The sequence below is a fragment of the Sinocyclocheilus rhinocerous genome, unplaced genomic scaffold (assembly GCF_001515625.1).
Source record: "Sinocyclocheilus rhinocerous isolate Xijiao unplaced genomic scaffold, SAMN03320098_v1.1 scaffold4319, whole genome shotgun sequence".
Lineage (NCBI taxonomy): Eukaryota > Metazoa > Chordata > Actinopteri > Cypriniformes > Cyprinidae > Sinocyclocheilus > Sinocyclocheilus rhinocerous.
Window position 1 is genome coordinate 49,202 of NW_015658510.1, and position 14,333 is coordinate 63,534.

Sequence of the window (14,333 nt, forward strand, 5' to 3'; positions counted from 1 at the left end):
TTTTTTTTTTTTTGAATAATATTAAAGTTGTTTTGATAGAAATAAATTTGTAGGTTTAATAAATTTGGACAGTTTGGAGTTCATTCCAATCGGGGTAATTCTCAGAGTAAATCTTATTTTCTGACATATTCTTATTTGTTTAGAATATATAAGATTAGAACTTAAATGTTCTAATATGTCGTCAATGTTGAAATGAGTTATAAATAAATTATAAAAATAATCTTAAATAACGAGAAGTTTCTGATCAGATATTATATGGTTTTAGTAGGAAAATATTAAGTTATGACTGTTTTATAAAATAATGATTCTTCGGGTCCAAATGAACCCAGAATGTGAAAAAAAACAGTCTACAGATTTTGAAAGTTTATTTGACATTGAACTACAAGAGATTTCTGTTGATTCGCATACACGTTTATCATCCATTAATATGACTTCAAAATATAACACAGAAATGTCTTTTTCTACTTCACAGTGAGTTTTTGTTCTGTAAATCCTTTATATTTATAATACTTATAACTTCTATTAGTTGTCATGTACGGTAGTTTATAATTGCTTAAGCGGTTTCCTCCTAAAATAACATTGTTAAATAATATGAGGAAAGATACAGCACTGATCATCATTTTGTATAACAGCTGTTGCACTTTTGTGAACTGATTTTTGGCCGTTTACTGTGTTTGTGTTAGAGCTGATGCAAGAGAAAGAAGAAAGCAGAGTGAAACTTCCGTATCAGGAAGCTGACGGGTTCAAAAGTGGAGGAAAATCGTTCAGTCGCTCAGAAATGAAAAAGAAAGTCTCGCAAGAAGCCAGTAATGCGTTCGTCTGCCCCGAGTGCGGGAAGAGTTTCACACATAAAGGACACTTCAACGAACACGTGAAGATCCACTCCGGAGTCAAGCCCTTCAGGTGCCCTCACTGTCAGAAGAGCTTCACCTGTAGAGGACACCTGAAGCGCCACATTCGCATCCACACCGGCGAGCGTCCGTACGCTTGCGATCAGTGCGGGAAGAGCTTCAAGTGCGCCACCAACCTCAAAGACCACCAGCGCTCGCACTCGGGCGAACGGGCTTTCAGATGTGAGCAGTGCGGGAAAAACTTCATTTTGGCGTCAAACCTGAAGGCGCACCTGAAGATCCACACGAACGAAAAGCCGTACGTGTGCGGAGTGTGCGGGAAGGGCTTTCTGCGTCTGGGCTGTCTTAACGATCACCAGAAGATCCACACGGGCGAGAGAGCTCACATATGCTTCGAGTGCGGAGACACGTTCACCAGATCCAGCGCTCTGAAGCAGCACCAGAAGATCCACAGCGGAGAGAAACCCTACAGCTGCTCGCACTGCGGGAAGGGCTTCACTCATTCTGGAGCGCTGAAGAGACACGAGCGCGTGCACACCGGAGAGAGACCCTACCTCTGCACCGCCTGCGGAAGGAGATTCACTCAGTCCAGCGATCTGCAGAATCACATTAAAAAGCCTTGTCCCATGCTGTCACACACCGAACTGTTTCTCATGCATTTCTTATTTCTCTTTAGCGGTCAATGCAGATGTGAGGTGAGTGACTTTATTAGCAATCTATAATGGATATTTCAGTTTCTGTGCGACAGTACAGCAGTTTTTCTTCTGTCGTTCGGTAACCAGTGTTGGGGAAAGTTACTTTTAAAAGTAATGCATTACACATAGAAGGTCAGAATCAAATAGAATAGGATTAAATACATAAAGGATATTTGTGTTGTTCAACATTTAATTATTGCAGGTTTGCGTCATATTCTGAGTTGCATTATTTTTATTCATTTTGAGGAATACTGAATCTGTGGGGGTTTTTTTGTGAGTGAGATGAATTCATGCATATTCATATTTATTTTAGAACTACAGTAACATCTGATTTCTGTCAACATGGCAACACCAGAGCTGTCAATCAATAAATTGGAAACAAAAGTAACTTGTGTTACTTATTTGAAAAAGTAACTCAGATATGCGTTACTTTACTAGTTACTTGAAAAAAGTAATCTGATTACGTAACTCACGTTACTTGTAATGCGTTACCCCCAACACTGTCGGTAACTCATCTGTTTTGTTGTTCTGGAGTAATTCGGCATGTATTAATATGATTGTCAACTGAAAGATCTTGTTTATATATTGTTTATCTCATCATATTTTGTCTATCAGGCAACTCAACGGGTGACCGGTAAGGGTGCTTTCTCTCTCTTCTTTGCTGCAAATGTATTTAATAGACAAAGATTAAGTGTACAAATATGTAACAGCTGTGACTGACTGCATTAGCACTGATTTTGCAGAATATAATGTCGATGGCGGTAAAGAGGATCTGTTTGATATCAATGAAGGTGAGAGGTCATTACACCGGCTCCACACGCGTCTGGTGTGGTTTGTCTGAATTATCATGGCATTTCTGTCCTCTTCATGCTTTCAGAGGCTGCTCTTGATCTTTTTGAGGGAGATATTGTATATGATGAGGTAAGAGATGATATTTTGTTGATACCAATCAAATCCGTCTTTTGGTTTGTGTTCATAGAGCATAACTGCTGTACATGACAGAATTTAACAACGTTCTGTTTCTGTCACAGAATCTGGGGAGAAATTCTATGATTGGTGATGAATACAGATGGCCAAAAGTGATTCCTTATTACCTTGAGGATGATTTGGGTGAGTATCTTCAGTCAGAAACTATATATACTGTATATATATAGTATTAAAATAAAACAGTATTGAATTATTGTTTAATAATTAGATTTTACTGTAAAATATTTTAACATGTAATTTGACATTTTTTGTCATTTTAGACCTTATGCCATTAGTCAGATGCTATGCTAGACTAATTAACCCCTAACATACCAAATTCTCTATGGACAGATATTAATGCAAAAGGCGTGATCCTGAAGGCCTTTGAACAGTATCGACTGAAGTCATGCATCGACTACAAACCCTGGAGTGGAGAAGAAAACTACATCTCTGTATTTAAAGGCAACGGGTGAGCTGCTACATATGTGCTTATACTAGTGGCTTTGGCACTAAAATGATTTTGCACCACACTGATTTGTTGGTGATTTAATTCATGGTCATAAGTGTGACAACTGTCAAAGAATCCACCCTCTCTCTCTATATTTGTGTGTGTGAATAGCTGCTTCTCATCAGTGGGGAACCGGCGTGTTGGCAAACAGCGGCTGTCCATCGGCAGTGGATGTGATCGTATCGCAACCATCGAGCATGAGTTTCTCCACGCGTTAGGCTTCTGGCACGAGCAGTCGCGCTCCGACCGGGACGACTACGTCTCCATCATCTGGGACCGCATTACTGAAGGTGCTTTACATGAACAAAGACCTGAGAAACTGCAGATCGATCTATCTACTTTAAAAACACTGGGAAGTAATGCTATTTATTATTAATTAGAATTCCCGCAAGGATTTATGATCAAAACATTGTTTCATTATCCAAAAATGAACATTTGCTGAAAATGTGCTCACCCTCAGGCCGTCCAAGTTTGTTTCTTCATCAGGTTTGTAGAAATGTAGCATTGCATCAGTGTCTCAGCAATGGATGCTCTGCAGTGAATGGGTGCCGTCAGAATGAGAGCTGATAAAAATAATCCACAAGTAATCCACAGCACTCCAGTCCAGCAGTTAACATCTGGAGAAGACAAAAGCTGAAACAAATCCAGCATTAAGACGCTTTTAACTAAAAGTCCATATAATCCATAATAACTGTTCCTCCAGTGAAAAGGTGTTCTGGTCTGAATCAGGAGAGAAATCTGCACAGATCAAGCACCATTTACAAGCCAAAACAGTTCAAAACAAGTATGTAGGTGGATTTTGATGTGAGAGACAACAGCAGATGCACTTTTTCACTTGAGGAAGCGTTATTATGGATTATGGATTATGCCATATTATCACCAAATCTTGGATTGTCAACTTCATTTCTTTCAGTTAGCTCAGTTTTTGAGAAAAAGCATTTGAAGACAAAACAATAGTTTAATTTTGAAAGAAAGTAGTGTAAAGTGCTGCACACTGTGTGTTTGTGGGTTTATAGAGTAACGGCTGATATCGTGATGTCTCATGTGCATCAGAGCAGGAGTAAAGAGCTCCGTGTCATTAGTATAGAGACAATTAAAGAATCGTTAGAGTTCAGTGCTGCTCAATGAGCACAGCAGGTCACAATCGTTCCAGGCCGTTTTGTGCTGGAAATAGCAGTCGCACCCGCTGTGATGTGCTTTAGCAAACATCGATGGAGTCCGACTGTTAGAAGATGTGAGGATCACGTCCATCCAGAGTAGAGATAACAGATTACAGATTACAGATACATATGAAGCAGCTACCGATGCGATGCGATACTATTACGATGCAGTGCGATCCGATTTCGATTCGATTCGATACAATGTGATACAATGCAATACGATGCATTGGGGGGAAAAACGATGCTATGCAATTCAGATAGTTTGCTTTTATTTCTTTGGTTCAGACAGATAGCCGTGTCAGGACATGCCTCGGTCTTCGTAGTGTTGTTGTGATGCGTCAGCAGTGGTGATAAGAGACAGTTTAGAGAGGAGAAATCAAATATTGTTCACTTTCTAAATAATAAAAGTATAGCGCATCTACTAATAATTATATTAATTGTTTTTTACCGCGATGCAAATATGTTAGAAACAATGCATCATGATATAAATGCCAACTTGTATCCGGTGCTTTTATGCCGATGTGAATCGTGCCGAGTGATCAGAGATCAAGAGAGTCAATCCTGCTTTATTTGGGTGCTACTGTACGTCATGTTTCCAGCTTCACATTAAAGGAATAGTTCGGCCAAAATTGAAAATATGCTCACCCTCAGTTCATCTGAGATCAGGATGAGTTTGTTTCTTCATCAGGTTTGTAGAAATGTAGCATTGCATCAGTGTCTCAGCAATGGATGCTCTGCAGTGAATGGGTGCCGTCAGAATGAGAGCTGATAAAAATAATCCACAAGTAATCCACAGCACTCCAGTCCAGCAGTTAACATCTGGAGAAGACAAAAGCTGAAACAAATCCAGCATTATATAAAAAAATACACATTCTTCGGAAAATTATTCGCAATCATTAGGCGGAAATTCGTGTGTGGGACAAATACATTGCTAAGCTTCATTTTACTGCTTTATGTATCATAAAACCAAAAGTAATGGTATTCTTTGTAAAGAAGACACTCTAAGCTTTCAAATGATACCATATATGGGCTGATACCATATAAGGAAGGCTTTGCAAATGAAGCATAAACATATTTTACGATTTGGACCCGTATCCGGGTCCACAGAGTTTAAGTGACATGTTCACATTCATTTCCCAGGCAAGGAGCATAACTTCAACAAATACAACGACAGCACATCCAGTGCCCTGAACGTTCCCTACGACTACGGATCCATGATGCATTACAGCAAGAAAGCCTTTCAGAATGGCTCCGAGCCCACCATCGTCACCAGGATCCCGGCCTTCAGCGACGTGATCGGCCAGCGCATGGAGTTCAGCGACAGCGACCTGCTCAAACTCAACCGACTCTACAACTGCTGTGATGCTTTTACACGTGATCTAAAACGATCCAAAACACTTTACTAAATAAAATGTGATGTTTAGTTTATGTCACAGTCATGGACTTGATGTTCCTCTTGCTTAGGGCTGGGTATTAATACAGATTTAGCAATTTGATTGGATTCGAATTTAGTGAGAGGGACTTTCTTAATGATGAGTCAACAGTGGTCAAGTGTAATGACTATATCATACAGAAGCGCATGTGTGAATGTTTAAAGTGTGGTTATTTCACAGCCAGCTCCTCCACATTTCTGGACTCCTGTGACTTTGAGTCGGAGAACATCTGTGGAATGATCCAAGGCCGTGAAAATGAAGATAATGCAAACTGGCAGCGTGTTTCCAGAGCCGCAGGTGGACCAGACACAGACTACACCAACATGGGACGCTGTGACGGCAAGTCTTCTGCAGTTTTAATATTTATAAAGTTCAATCAGTTCTTTATAATTGAAATGCTTCACCCAAAAATGAAGTTCCTGTCGTTACTCACACTCCTGTCATTTGAAACACTATTGTGGCATTATTGATGTCAGATCTAGCACAACATGCATTCACACGCACGCCACACAACAACGACTTCAGATTTCACAAAGCTATCATATGGCTTATCATATATATGAAGAGTTCATTTGCAAAAACCGATAACTCCATTTTTATTTTATTTTTCAGAAATCACGTTTTTTTTAATTGCACATTCCAAGTAATATCAATCAAACTGCAGTTGGGTTGTTTTGATTAAGTAATAATAACTTAAATACAGGTAATTTACAAAATTAAAGTTTTTTTTTACATATTAAAAGCTTGTTTTATAGCAAAAGCAGATAACTCCACATTTCATGTTTTAGAGTAAAAAAAAAACACTGGTTTAATCTTTGTAATCTCCTCAGATGATAATGTAGACTCCTGACAAACGTTGTTGTTGTTGTGATCATAAACTGTATGGATGTGATTACACGCGATACACAAAGCTTTTCCCTCACTATTGTAACGCGCTGCTTTTGCGAGCTTCCGTGAAAACGTTTCAGCTTTTATTTTCCTTTTTCGCCCTTAAGAAGATATCACAGGTTCATCAAGTTCGTCGAAATGATCCTCGATCACTTTTAGTCAGCTTTGACGAGACTCCTCTCAGCTAGCACGTCTTTTCAGAGTGAAAGTAGCCTTGTCACCTGACCTGAATACAGCGCTCTGATTCGCTGAATTGGATTTATCGGCTTCTGTTCAAAAACAACAAGGCGCTTGTCATCTTCTGTAGTAAAACGTGAACTCGCGATGCCTTGAAAGTGGACAAAACCGGCTTTTTTGACAAAACGTGTTTAGGGTTCAGATCGCGCTATATGTACAGAATAATGCACGGCAATCAGCTAATTTTTTTTTAAAGTGGCGTTTATCGGTTTTTGCAAATGAACTCTTCATATACTTTTTTGATGTTGTTATGGTGTTTTTTGGTCCTCTCTGGAGCTCAGCAGCATTTGTCATTCACTTCAGCCGAATGAAAATAGCACTTCACTTCAGAGTTTCTATAGTGTAAAGTTTATAAGTTTCACTTTCTATTGTGTCTATATCCTGTTGTGTTGTCCTGTATGACAATCTAAATGACTTTCATTTCAACTGTCCCTTTAAATAATAATCTGGGGTAAAGATTTACAATGTGAATATGACCTCTCTAGTCTAAACAGGGTGCTGATTTAAAACACAGATTACTGAAAGAGACAGAAATTTCTGAAATTATTTTTCAGTTTACAAGTCAGATGGAACACCAGCCAATATATATATATGACTGCAATACAGTTTACTAGAACCAGTGCTGTTATTACTTGGAGTTGTTAAATTGATTCCAGCTCAATCCAGCTGTTCAAGCCATTCAGCCTGATTTTCAATCTGGTTGTCAAAATAGTGGACGAGCGTTATCACATTAACAGGGTAATTAGCCAATCCTGCCTCCTGTCATGTGACTTTGTGCATTTCGTGGGTGTAACAGGCTTGTTTTGTTTATTTATAGAGCACATTTAAAAACAACCATAGGTTTACCAAAGTGCTGTAGAGAAGGTTAAGACAAATAATCAAAAATGTGAAGGTTTACAAAAACAAAAAAACAATGTAATAATACTATTAGAAATAGCTTTTAAGCCATCATAATTTGTTCAAATAGATAAGATTTAAGCATAGATTTACTAACAGACAGAGACGGCCACGGGAAGGTTGTTCCAGAGTGTTGGAGACGCTGCATGGACGAGCGATCGATCCCGTAATTGAGTGAATTGCAATAGTCTAAGCGAGAAGTGACAAATGGATGAATTACTTTTTTGAAGTTTCTCATTGATAAAAATGCTTTAACTTTGGCCAGGCAACGAAGATGGAAAAAACACGACTTGACCACTTGTCAAACCTTAGGCCAGAATCAGACTGGAAACCTAAACTTTTTACACATGGGGTAACCCATTTGGTTAAATAACCCAGGTCATGATTACTGGCGTTAAAAGCATCACTAGGTCCAAACACAATCAGGTGTTTTGTATGCTACATAAATAAAAACAATGTTTTTCAAATAGGGCTGTATAGTAAATATAGTATGTACAGTATCTGTTATGTACTGTATATATAGTAGTGGATGTTTCCTTGTGAACTGAAAACATTTTAGTATGAAAAGCCTTTATTAGGGGGACTAAATGTTTAAAACTCTACCATGTAATTGCCCAAACAGGCCTTCATCAGAGTGCAAAAAAGTGTTACTCAAATCAGATGACTTCAGTAACTATACTTGGATGCTGTTGAAGCAGAAATCCTGTACTTGTTCAAACATCTGATGTGTTTTAGAGCCCTACAAAATCAAGACAAGGTTAAACACGTAATGACAAAATCTCTAAAACTAACCCTAACGCTAATTTATTTGAAAATAATTTGAAATCATCATTATGAGTGGGAAACTCAGGATTTTCTTTAAACCCAGAGTTTCTGAGTGAAGCACGGCATCTGTATTTACGGTAAATTTGTACATAATTTATGTTTTTTTTTTTCATTTGCAAGTCGCATATACAAAAACGCCACAGTATTGTACAATTACCACAGAATAGGTAACACACCTTTATAAACTTAAAGCATAAATTGACAAAAAAAAAAGCAGAAACACACCTGATGCACATTTTTTGTTCATTATTTGGTAGATTTTTGTAGATTGGAGAGTTAAAAAAAATTGTAGAAAAGATACATTGCCATCTTGCTCCGACCAATAAGATCTGAATGCACCTGATGTCATAATTACGACTTCCCAACTTATAAATATGAACGTCTCTGGCGTACTCGAATGCACCAATTTACTTTTAATGTCTGGTCATCTACTTTGACTGCAAACACCTCTCATAATCACTCATTTCTGAAACGTGGAAGCCTTGCAGTGCTCACACACAGTCCAGCTCATTTCCTCTCTGTTAAACGCTGACGTCCGCCCTGTTTTCAGGAAAGGGTTACTTCATGCACTTCAGCACTGCGGGCGGGCCGGAGGGGAACAGGGCTCTGCTGGAGAGCAGGGTTCTTTATCCCAGACGGGGATTCCAGTGTCTGCAGTTCTTCCTCTATAACAGCGGCCACGCTAATGACCGGCTGAGGATCTGGGCGCGAGAGTACGACACGGCAAACCCCGACGGGACCCTGCGGCTCATTCACGAGGTTAAAGGTACGGATGTTAATCTAGAGAGTGCTTGAGGGTCGAGTCTCCATCAGTGTTTGGATTAATGGATATTGGACTTTCTTTAAAAGGTGACTATTATAAGACAGCTTCCATGCATATATCAGATTTATAAAGCGGAGAGTTCCGGTCCTTGATTCTGATTGGCTGAGCCGCGTTCGAAGCTGTTGTAAATGACTCTACAAAGTAACATACACCTTTGTTTACGTTTGTCTGTTGCTCGGCAACCACTTTGTTGCAACCACAACTGTTTCTGAGGAGCTACATTGTTTGGTGGAAGAATACTGTTTTTATTAATATCATTACACTTTATTTGCTCTGTTTTATTTTGTGAAACCTTACTACATATATGGAATAACCGTTTTATAAAAGCAATAAGCCCCGTGAAGCCGTGGTTTACAGTGAATTTATAACAGCTAAAGGGGTTTTAGGCACTCCGCTTCGCGTCGCCCTTAGCTGTTATAAATTCACTGTAAACCATGGATTCTTGGGGCTTATTGCTTTAATCAACGACTCTGTTTTTCTCTGAAAGCTCCTCTTGGTGACCAGTGGCAGCTCCATCACGTCAGCCTGAACGTATCCAGAAAGTTCCGAGTGGTTTTTGAAGGAATCAAAGGGAGCGGGAACGCCGGGGGACTCTCACTGGACGACATCAACCTCTCAGAGACCAGCTGTCCTGAACACGTGTGGAGGATCGAGGACTTCAGGAGCGTCCTGGAGAACACGCCGATGGACGCCGCCATTTACAGCCCGCGCTTCACGTCTAGAGACGGCTACAGCTTCCAGATGGGCCTGTATCCCAACGGAACAGCCGGATCCCCGGGAGAGCTGGGAGCGTATGCGCACCTGACATCCGGAGCCGGAGCGGCGGAGGACGGTGTGGTCTGGCCCGCGCGCTGGAAGCAGATGACCATGATGCTGATGGACCAGAACGCAGACATTCGCAGACGCATGAACAACCAGAGGAGCGTCACCACAGACCCCAGCATGACTGTGGAAGGTGAGGCTCGCGATCATCTCGTCCTGTTGGGTTTCTCAAAATGTTTACACTTTCTAAGAGGAATCCAGTCTTTCCTGTTAATTATGCAAACTTTAGTGGCTCCTACTGCTTCCTAATGAACCAAAAATGGTTTGTTTACACTTTCTAAGAGGAATCCAGTCTTTCCTGTTAATTATGCAAACTTTAGTGGCTCGTACTGCTTCATAATGAACCAAAAATGGTTGTGTTTTGCGCCATTGCTTTGGCAAAGCATCTGGCAAAGCTGAAATTGTGATATGGCTTATCGAAGCGCGAATGATAGTCTCTTGCACTGCGTGTTTCAAAGTGAAGAGCAGCACTGTGTTCATGTGATCAGCTCGTGAGCCAGTGTTTTCAGCGTCTCAGTTATGCTTTATTTTCAAATTTGCATAATTTCAAACTTTTTGTGGATGGATTACAACGTTTAGCTGCAGTGTAAGAAAATAAATGTGTCAAATAACAGAAAAAGTAACCATTAATTTTACAGACATTTCCGTTAACTCTAAAACACAACGCAACCAGTGTAACATTCAAAATACAGGTAAAACACCTGTAAAAAATAAATACAGAAAATTCATTCTGATGAATACAGTACATTGTGTCCTATTTTTACGGATTCTTTTAGAGTGTGGATGTGTAATGGGAAGCGTTTGTAAAGCTGTAGTCTCAGAAACTTAAAGATCCACCTGCAGTTTTCCACCAAAATAAAAGCTCGAGAGTTTAAGACTTGCAAGTGAAGAAAAATAAATTAAGACACTATTGTAATTTTACTTCTGGTTTAACTCTTGCAAGTTAAGAAATTAAAACAGGATTTTCAATTTACTACTGTAAAGTAAAATAATAAGAAATAATTATTTTACAGTACAGTTGCATTGCAGTAGTAACATATTAATGTCTTTAGATAATAATAATACATATATATATTAATGTTATTATTATTTTCAAATTGTTTGGCTTCCTGAAACACCGTTGTGAATGTAATGTGGAGCGAGACACTGTCACTAACTAAACTAAGAAGCGGTTTGAGTCCACTTTAAAATCCAGTACGGTTCAGTGCATTTTGGAGTCGTTAGTTACTCAAAAAGTTACTCATTTCTGAGTCGGAGCTCTTCATTTGGCTTCCAAAGTGCATCAGATTAACGCATTTCATTTTACAATCTACAAACCTTTCTGAATGACCAAGATCCACCCCCAATTTAAGTAATAAAAAAAAAAAATGACAGTATAAAGCTATTATAATTGATTTATTTTTTAACGTAAAAGCGGACACAGGCATTTGTAACCTGAATGTGTGAGTCTTCGTATTCACTTCCAGTTATTTTAGTGGTTCAAAAATAGTTGATATTGCAAACTGGTATTTGTTATCATATGTGACCCTGGAGCACAAAACCAGCCATAAGGGTAAATTTTTCAAAATTGAGATTTATACATCATCTGAAAGCTGAATAAATAATCTCTCCATTGATGTATGGTTTGTTAGGATAGGACAATATTTGGCTGAGATACAACTATTTGAAAATCTGGAATCTGAGGGTGCAAAAAAATCTAAATATTGAGAAAATCATCTTTAAAGTTGTTCAAATGAAGTTCTTAGCAATGCATATTACTAATCAAAAATTAAGTTTTGATATATTTACGGTAGGAGATTTACAAAATATCTTCATGGAACATGATCTTTACTTAATATCCTAATGATTTTTGGCATAAAAGAAAAATCTATCATTTTAATTTTAAATAAGTTTAGAATTTACAGACCGTTCTAAATGACCAGAATCCTGTGGAATCACTGAACTTCGTTCATGTTTCATCTTTAGGGACTGGAGATTTCTTCTGGGACGATCCGCGTAAAGTAGGTGTGAAGGTGACAGAAGGCGATGGGACGGAGTATTTCCGTGGTCCTGGCGCTGGAACGCCGGTTTTCCTGACGCAGGCCAGAGCGCTGAGCCGAGACTTCCTCAAGAGCGGAGACGCAATCTTCCTCCTCACTATGGAGGGTGAGAAACACACTAACGGATGACCGAGTTATTCACACTGACTTCTGGAAGTGAAAAGTCGCGTTTCAGTGAATGCATTTCTTCAGAGCAACACAATAGTAGATGCTTAGCAGAATGTTCACGCTGCTCTACTCCAATGAAAGCAGACCGTGTTCTGTTGTCCATCTGTTTATGTTCCTGTAGATATCTCTCATCTGGTAGTTTCACAGCCCTTGCCTTCCACAACCACGAATCCACCAAACTCAGCTTCCTCTGTAACACCAGACCCAGACAGCAGCAGCATGACCCCTGTGACCCTTGTGACCTCCAGCGCTGCGCCTCCTGACCCGTGTGTGTCCGTACGGTGTGAGAATGACGGTGTGTGTGTGCTGGACGACGCGGGACACGCCGTGTGCAGGTCACACATCACACACCAAATCAGCCGCTGATTATTGTGCCATAGAGTTAAAAACACAGCTGCGACCAACTGCATTGTTCATTTTTTTCCATAGGGTTTTCCAAAAATTATTCACCATGAATCAAACCAACCAGCTCTGCGAATTACAAAAAAAATATAAAGCAAAAAAAAAAAAAAAAAAGCTTAAATGAAATTAGATACAAAGACATGAGTTAATGAGACGAACTACACGCCCCATGAAGCACTGCAACTGCAGACAATATTAAGCTAAAGTATTTCATTGCTATTATAAAGACTTTAATTCTAACGTATTTGATTGCAAGTATAAAAAAAGACAAAAACAAAACAAAATGAGAAACTATACAACTCAATTTACAATATAAAACAATTAGAATTGATTTATCTTTAATGTAAGACAGGGTTATTAAATTTAACTAAAACCGTAAAAAAAAGTAACGGCTTGAAATTAAATAAACGTTAATTGAAATACAGTAAAATATTAAAAACGTTTTATTTCAGCTAGTTGTTCATTTCTCATTTTCATTTAGTTTTACAAAAAAAGGTCTGAAAAGGTTTTGAATCAGAGCAGAAAGACTTAGGCCTGGTTTCACAGACAGAGCTTAGGTTAAACCCGGATCATAGTTCAATTTTGGACATTTAAGTATCTTTTATAAACATGCCTTATAAAAAACATTACTGGTGTGCATCTTGAGACAAAACAATGGCACTGATATATTTTAAGATCAATCAGTGCAAGTTTCTTTCAGTTAAAACAGCTCATGCATTTTAGTCTGAGACTAGACTAAAGCCTTGCCTGTGAAACCAGGGGATAAATTCAGGACAAAACAGGAATATTCTCATCAGTATTTCTGTCTTGTTTTCCAGTCCAAATATCTAAACGTTCTTAAATCAAGATACTTTTTTCTGGAGATGCAAACTGAACAAAATGAAATGAGTTTATGATTAAACCAAGAACAAAAATCTGTGAACGGGGAATGAAAGCTTGTTTAAGTTGAATTAGGTTTGAGTTATGTGTATTTTTCTGAGCCCTTTGGCAGATATTTGTTCTTCTTTTAATCATAAACTCACTTCATTTTGATAAATTTCTCAGAAAACAAGACTTCTTCTCTTCTGTCCTTGTGCTTCTCCAGTAAATGTGTCTTGATTTAAGAATCTTTTGAACTGGAAAACAAGACAGAGATACTGAGGAAGAGCAGCACTTTATTACAGTGTGATCAGAAGCTACAGTAAAATATATTTTTATATTCTAGTGTTTGTGAGCAGAGCCATTCAAGCCTTGAGCGATTTTATTTTTTCTTTCTTTGTCTATTTTTCTTTTCTTTTCTTTCCTTTTAATAAATTCTAAAGTAATAGAGATCAGTTGCAATTTGCAAGACATTTACATTTAGAGACCATATTGATGTATTGTGTTACATTAAATTTGTTTGTTAAATTTTCTTCACTTGGCCTTAAAAAGTCTTCAATTTACCTTCAGAAACCCTGACAGAGTTCCTCGACTAGACATGTATGATCTGGATAAGTGAGCAGGAGTTTAGTGTTTGTCATGTTCACTGTTCAGTCTTCAGTAACAGCTGAAGCATGTGTGCGTGAGTGTGTGTGTATGAGTACCTGTTTTTCTATTCTGGTGGGGACTTAAACCTGTGTGTGTGTGTGTGTGTGTGTGTG

The 14,333-nt window shown here is 38.7% G+C and overlaps 1 protein-coding gene across 1 annotated transcript in view; it reads left to right on the plus strand.

Annotated features, from left to right (window-relative positions):
- LOC107722297 (uncharacterized) overlaps nucleotides 1–14,333 on the plus strand; it is a 28,509-nt gene that overhangs the window by 11,147 nt on the left and 3,029 nt on the right. Inside the window, 13 exon segments of the mRNA XM_074560117.1 lie at nucleotides 684–1,546; nucleotides 2,162–2,180; nucleotides 2,257–2,337; nucleotides 2,424–2,467; nucleotides 2,578–2,656; nucleotides 2,864–2,981; nucleotides 3,132–3,310; nucleotides 5,321–5,539; nucleotides 5,794–5,952; nucleotides 9,011–9,226; nucleotides 9,771–10,238; nucleotides 12,071–12,250; nucleotides 12,434–12,647. Of these exon segments, the coding sequence (XP_074416218.1) occupies nucleotides 684–1,546; nucleotides 2,162–2,180; nucleotides 2,257–2,337; nucleotides 2,424–2,467; nucleotides 2,578–2,656; nucleotides 2,864–2,981; nucleotides 3,132–3,310; nucleotides 5,321–5,539; nucleotides 5,794–5,952; nucleotides 9,011–9,226; nucleotides 9,771–10,238; nucleotides 12,071–12,250; nucleotides 12,434–12,647 (2,839 nt within the window).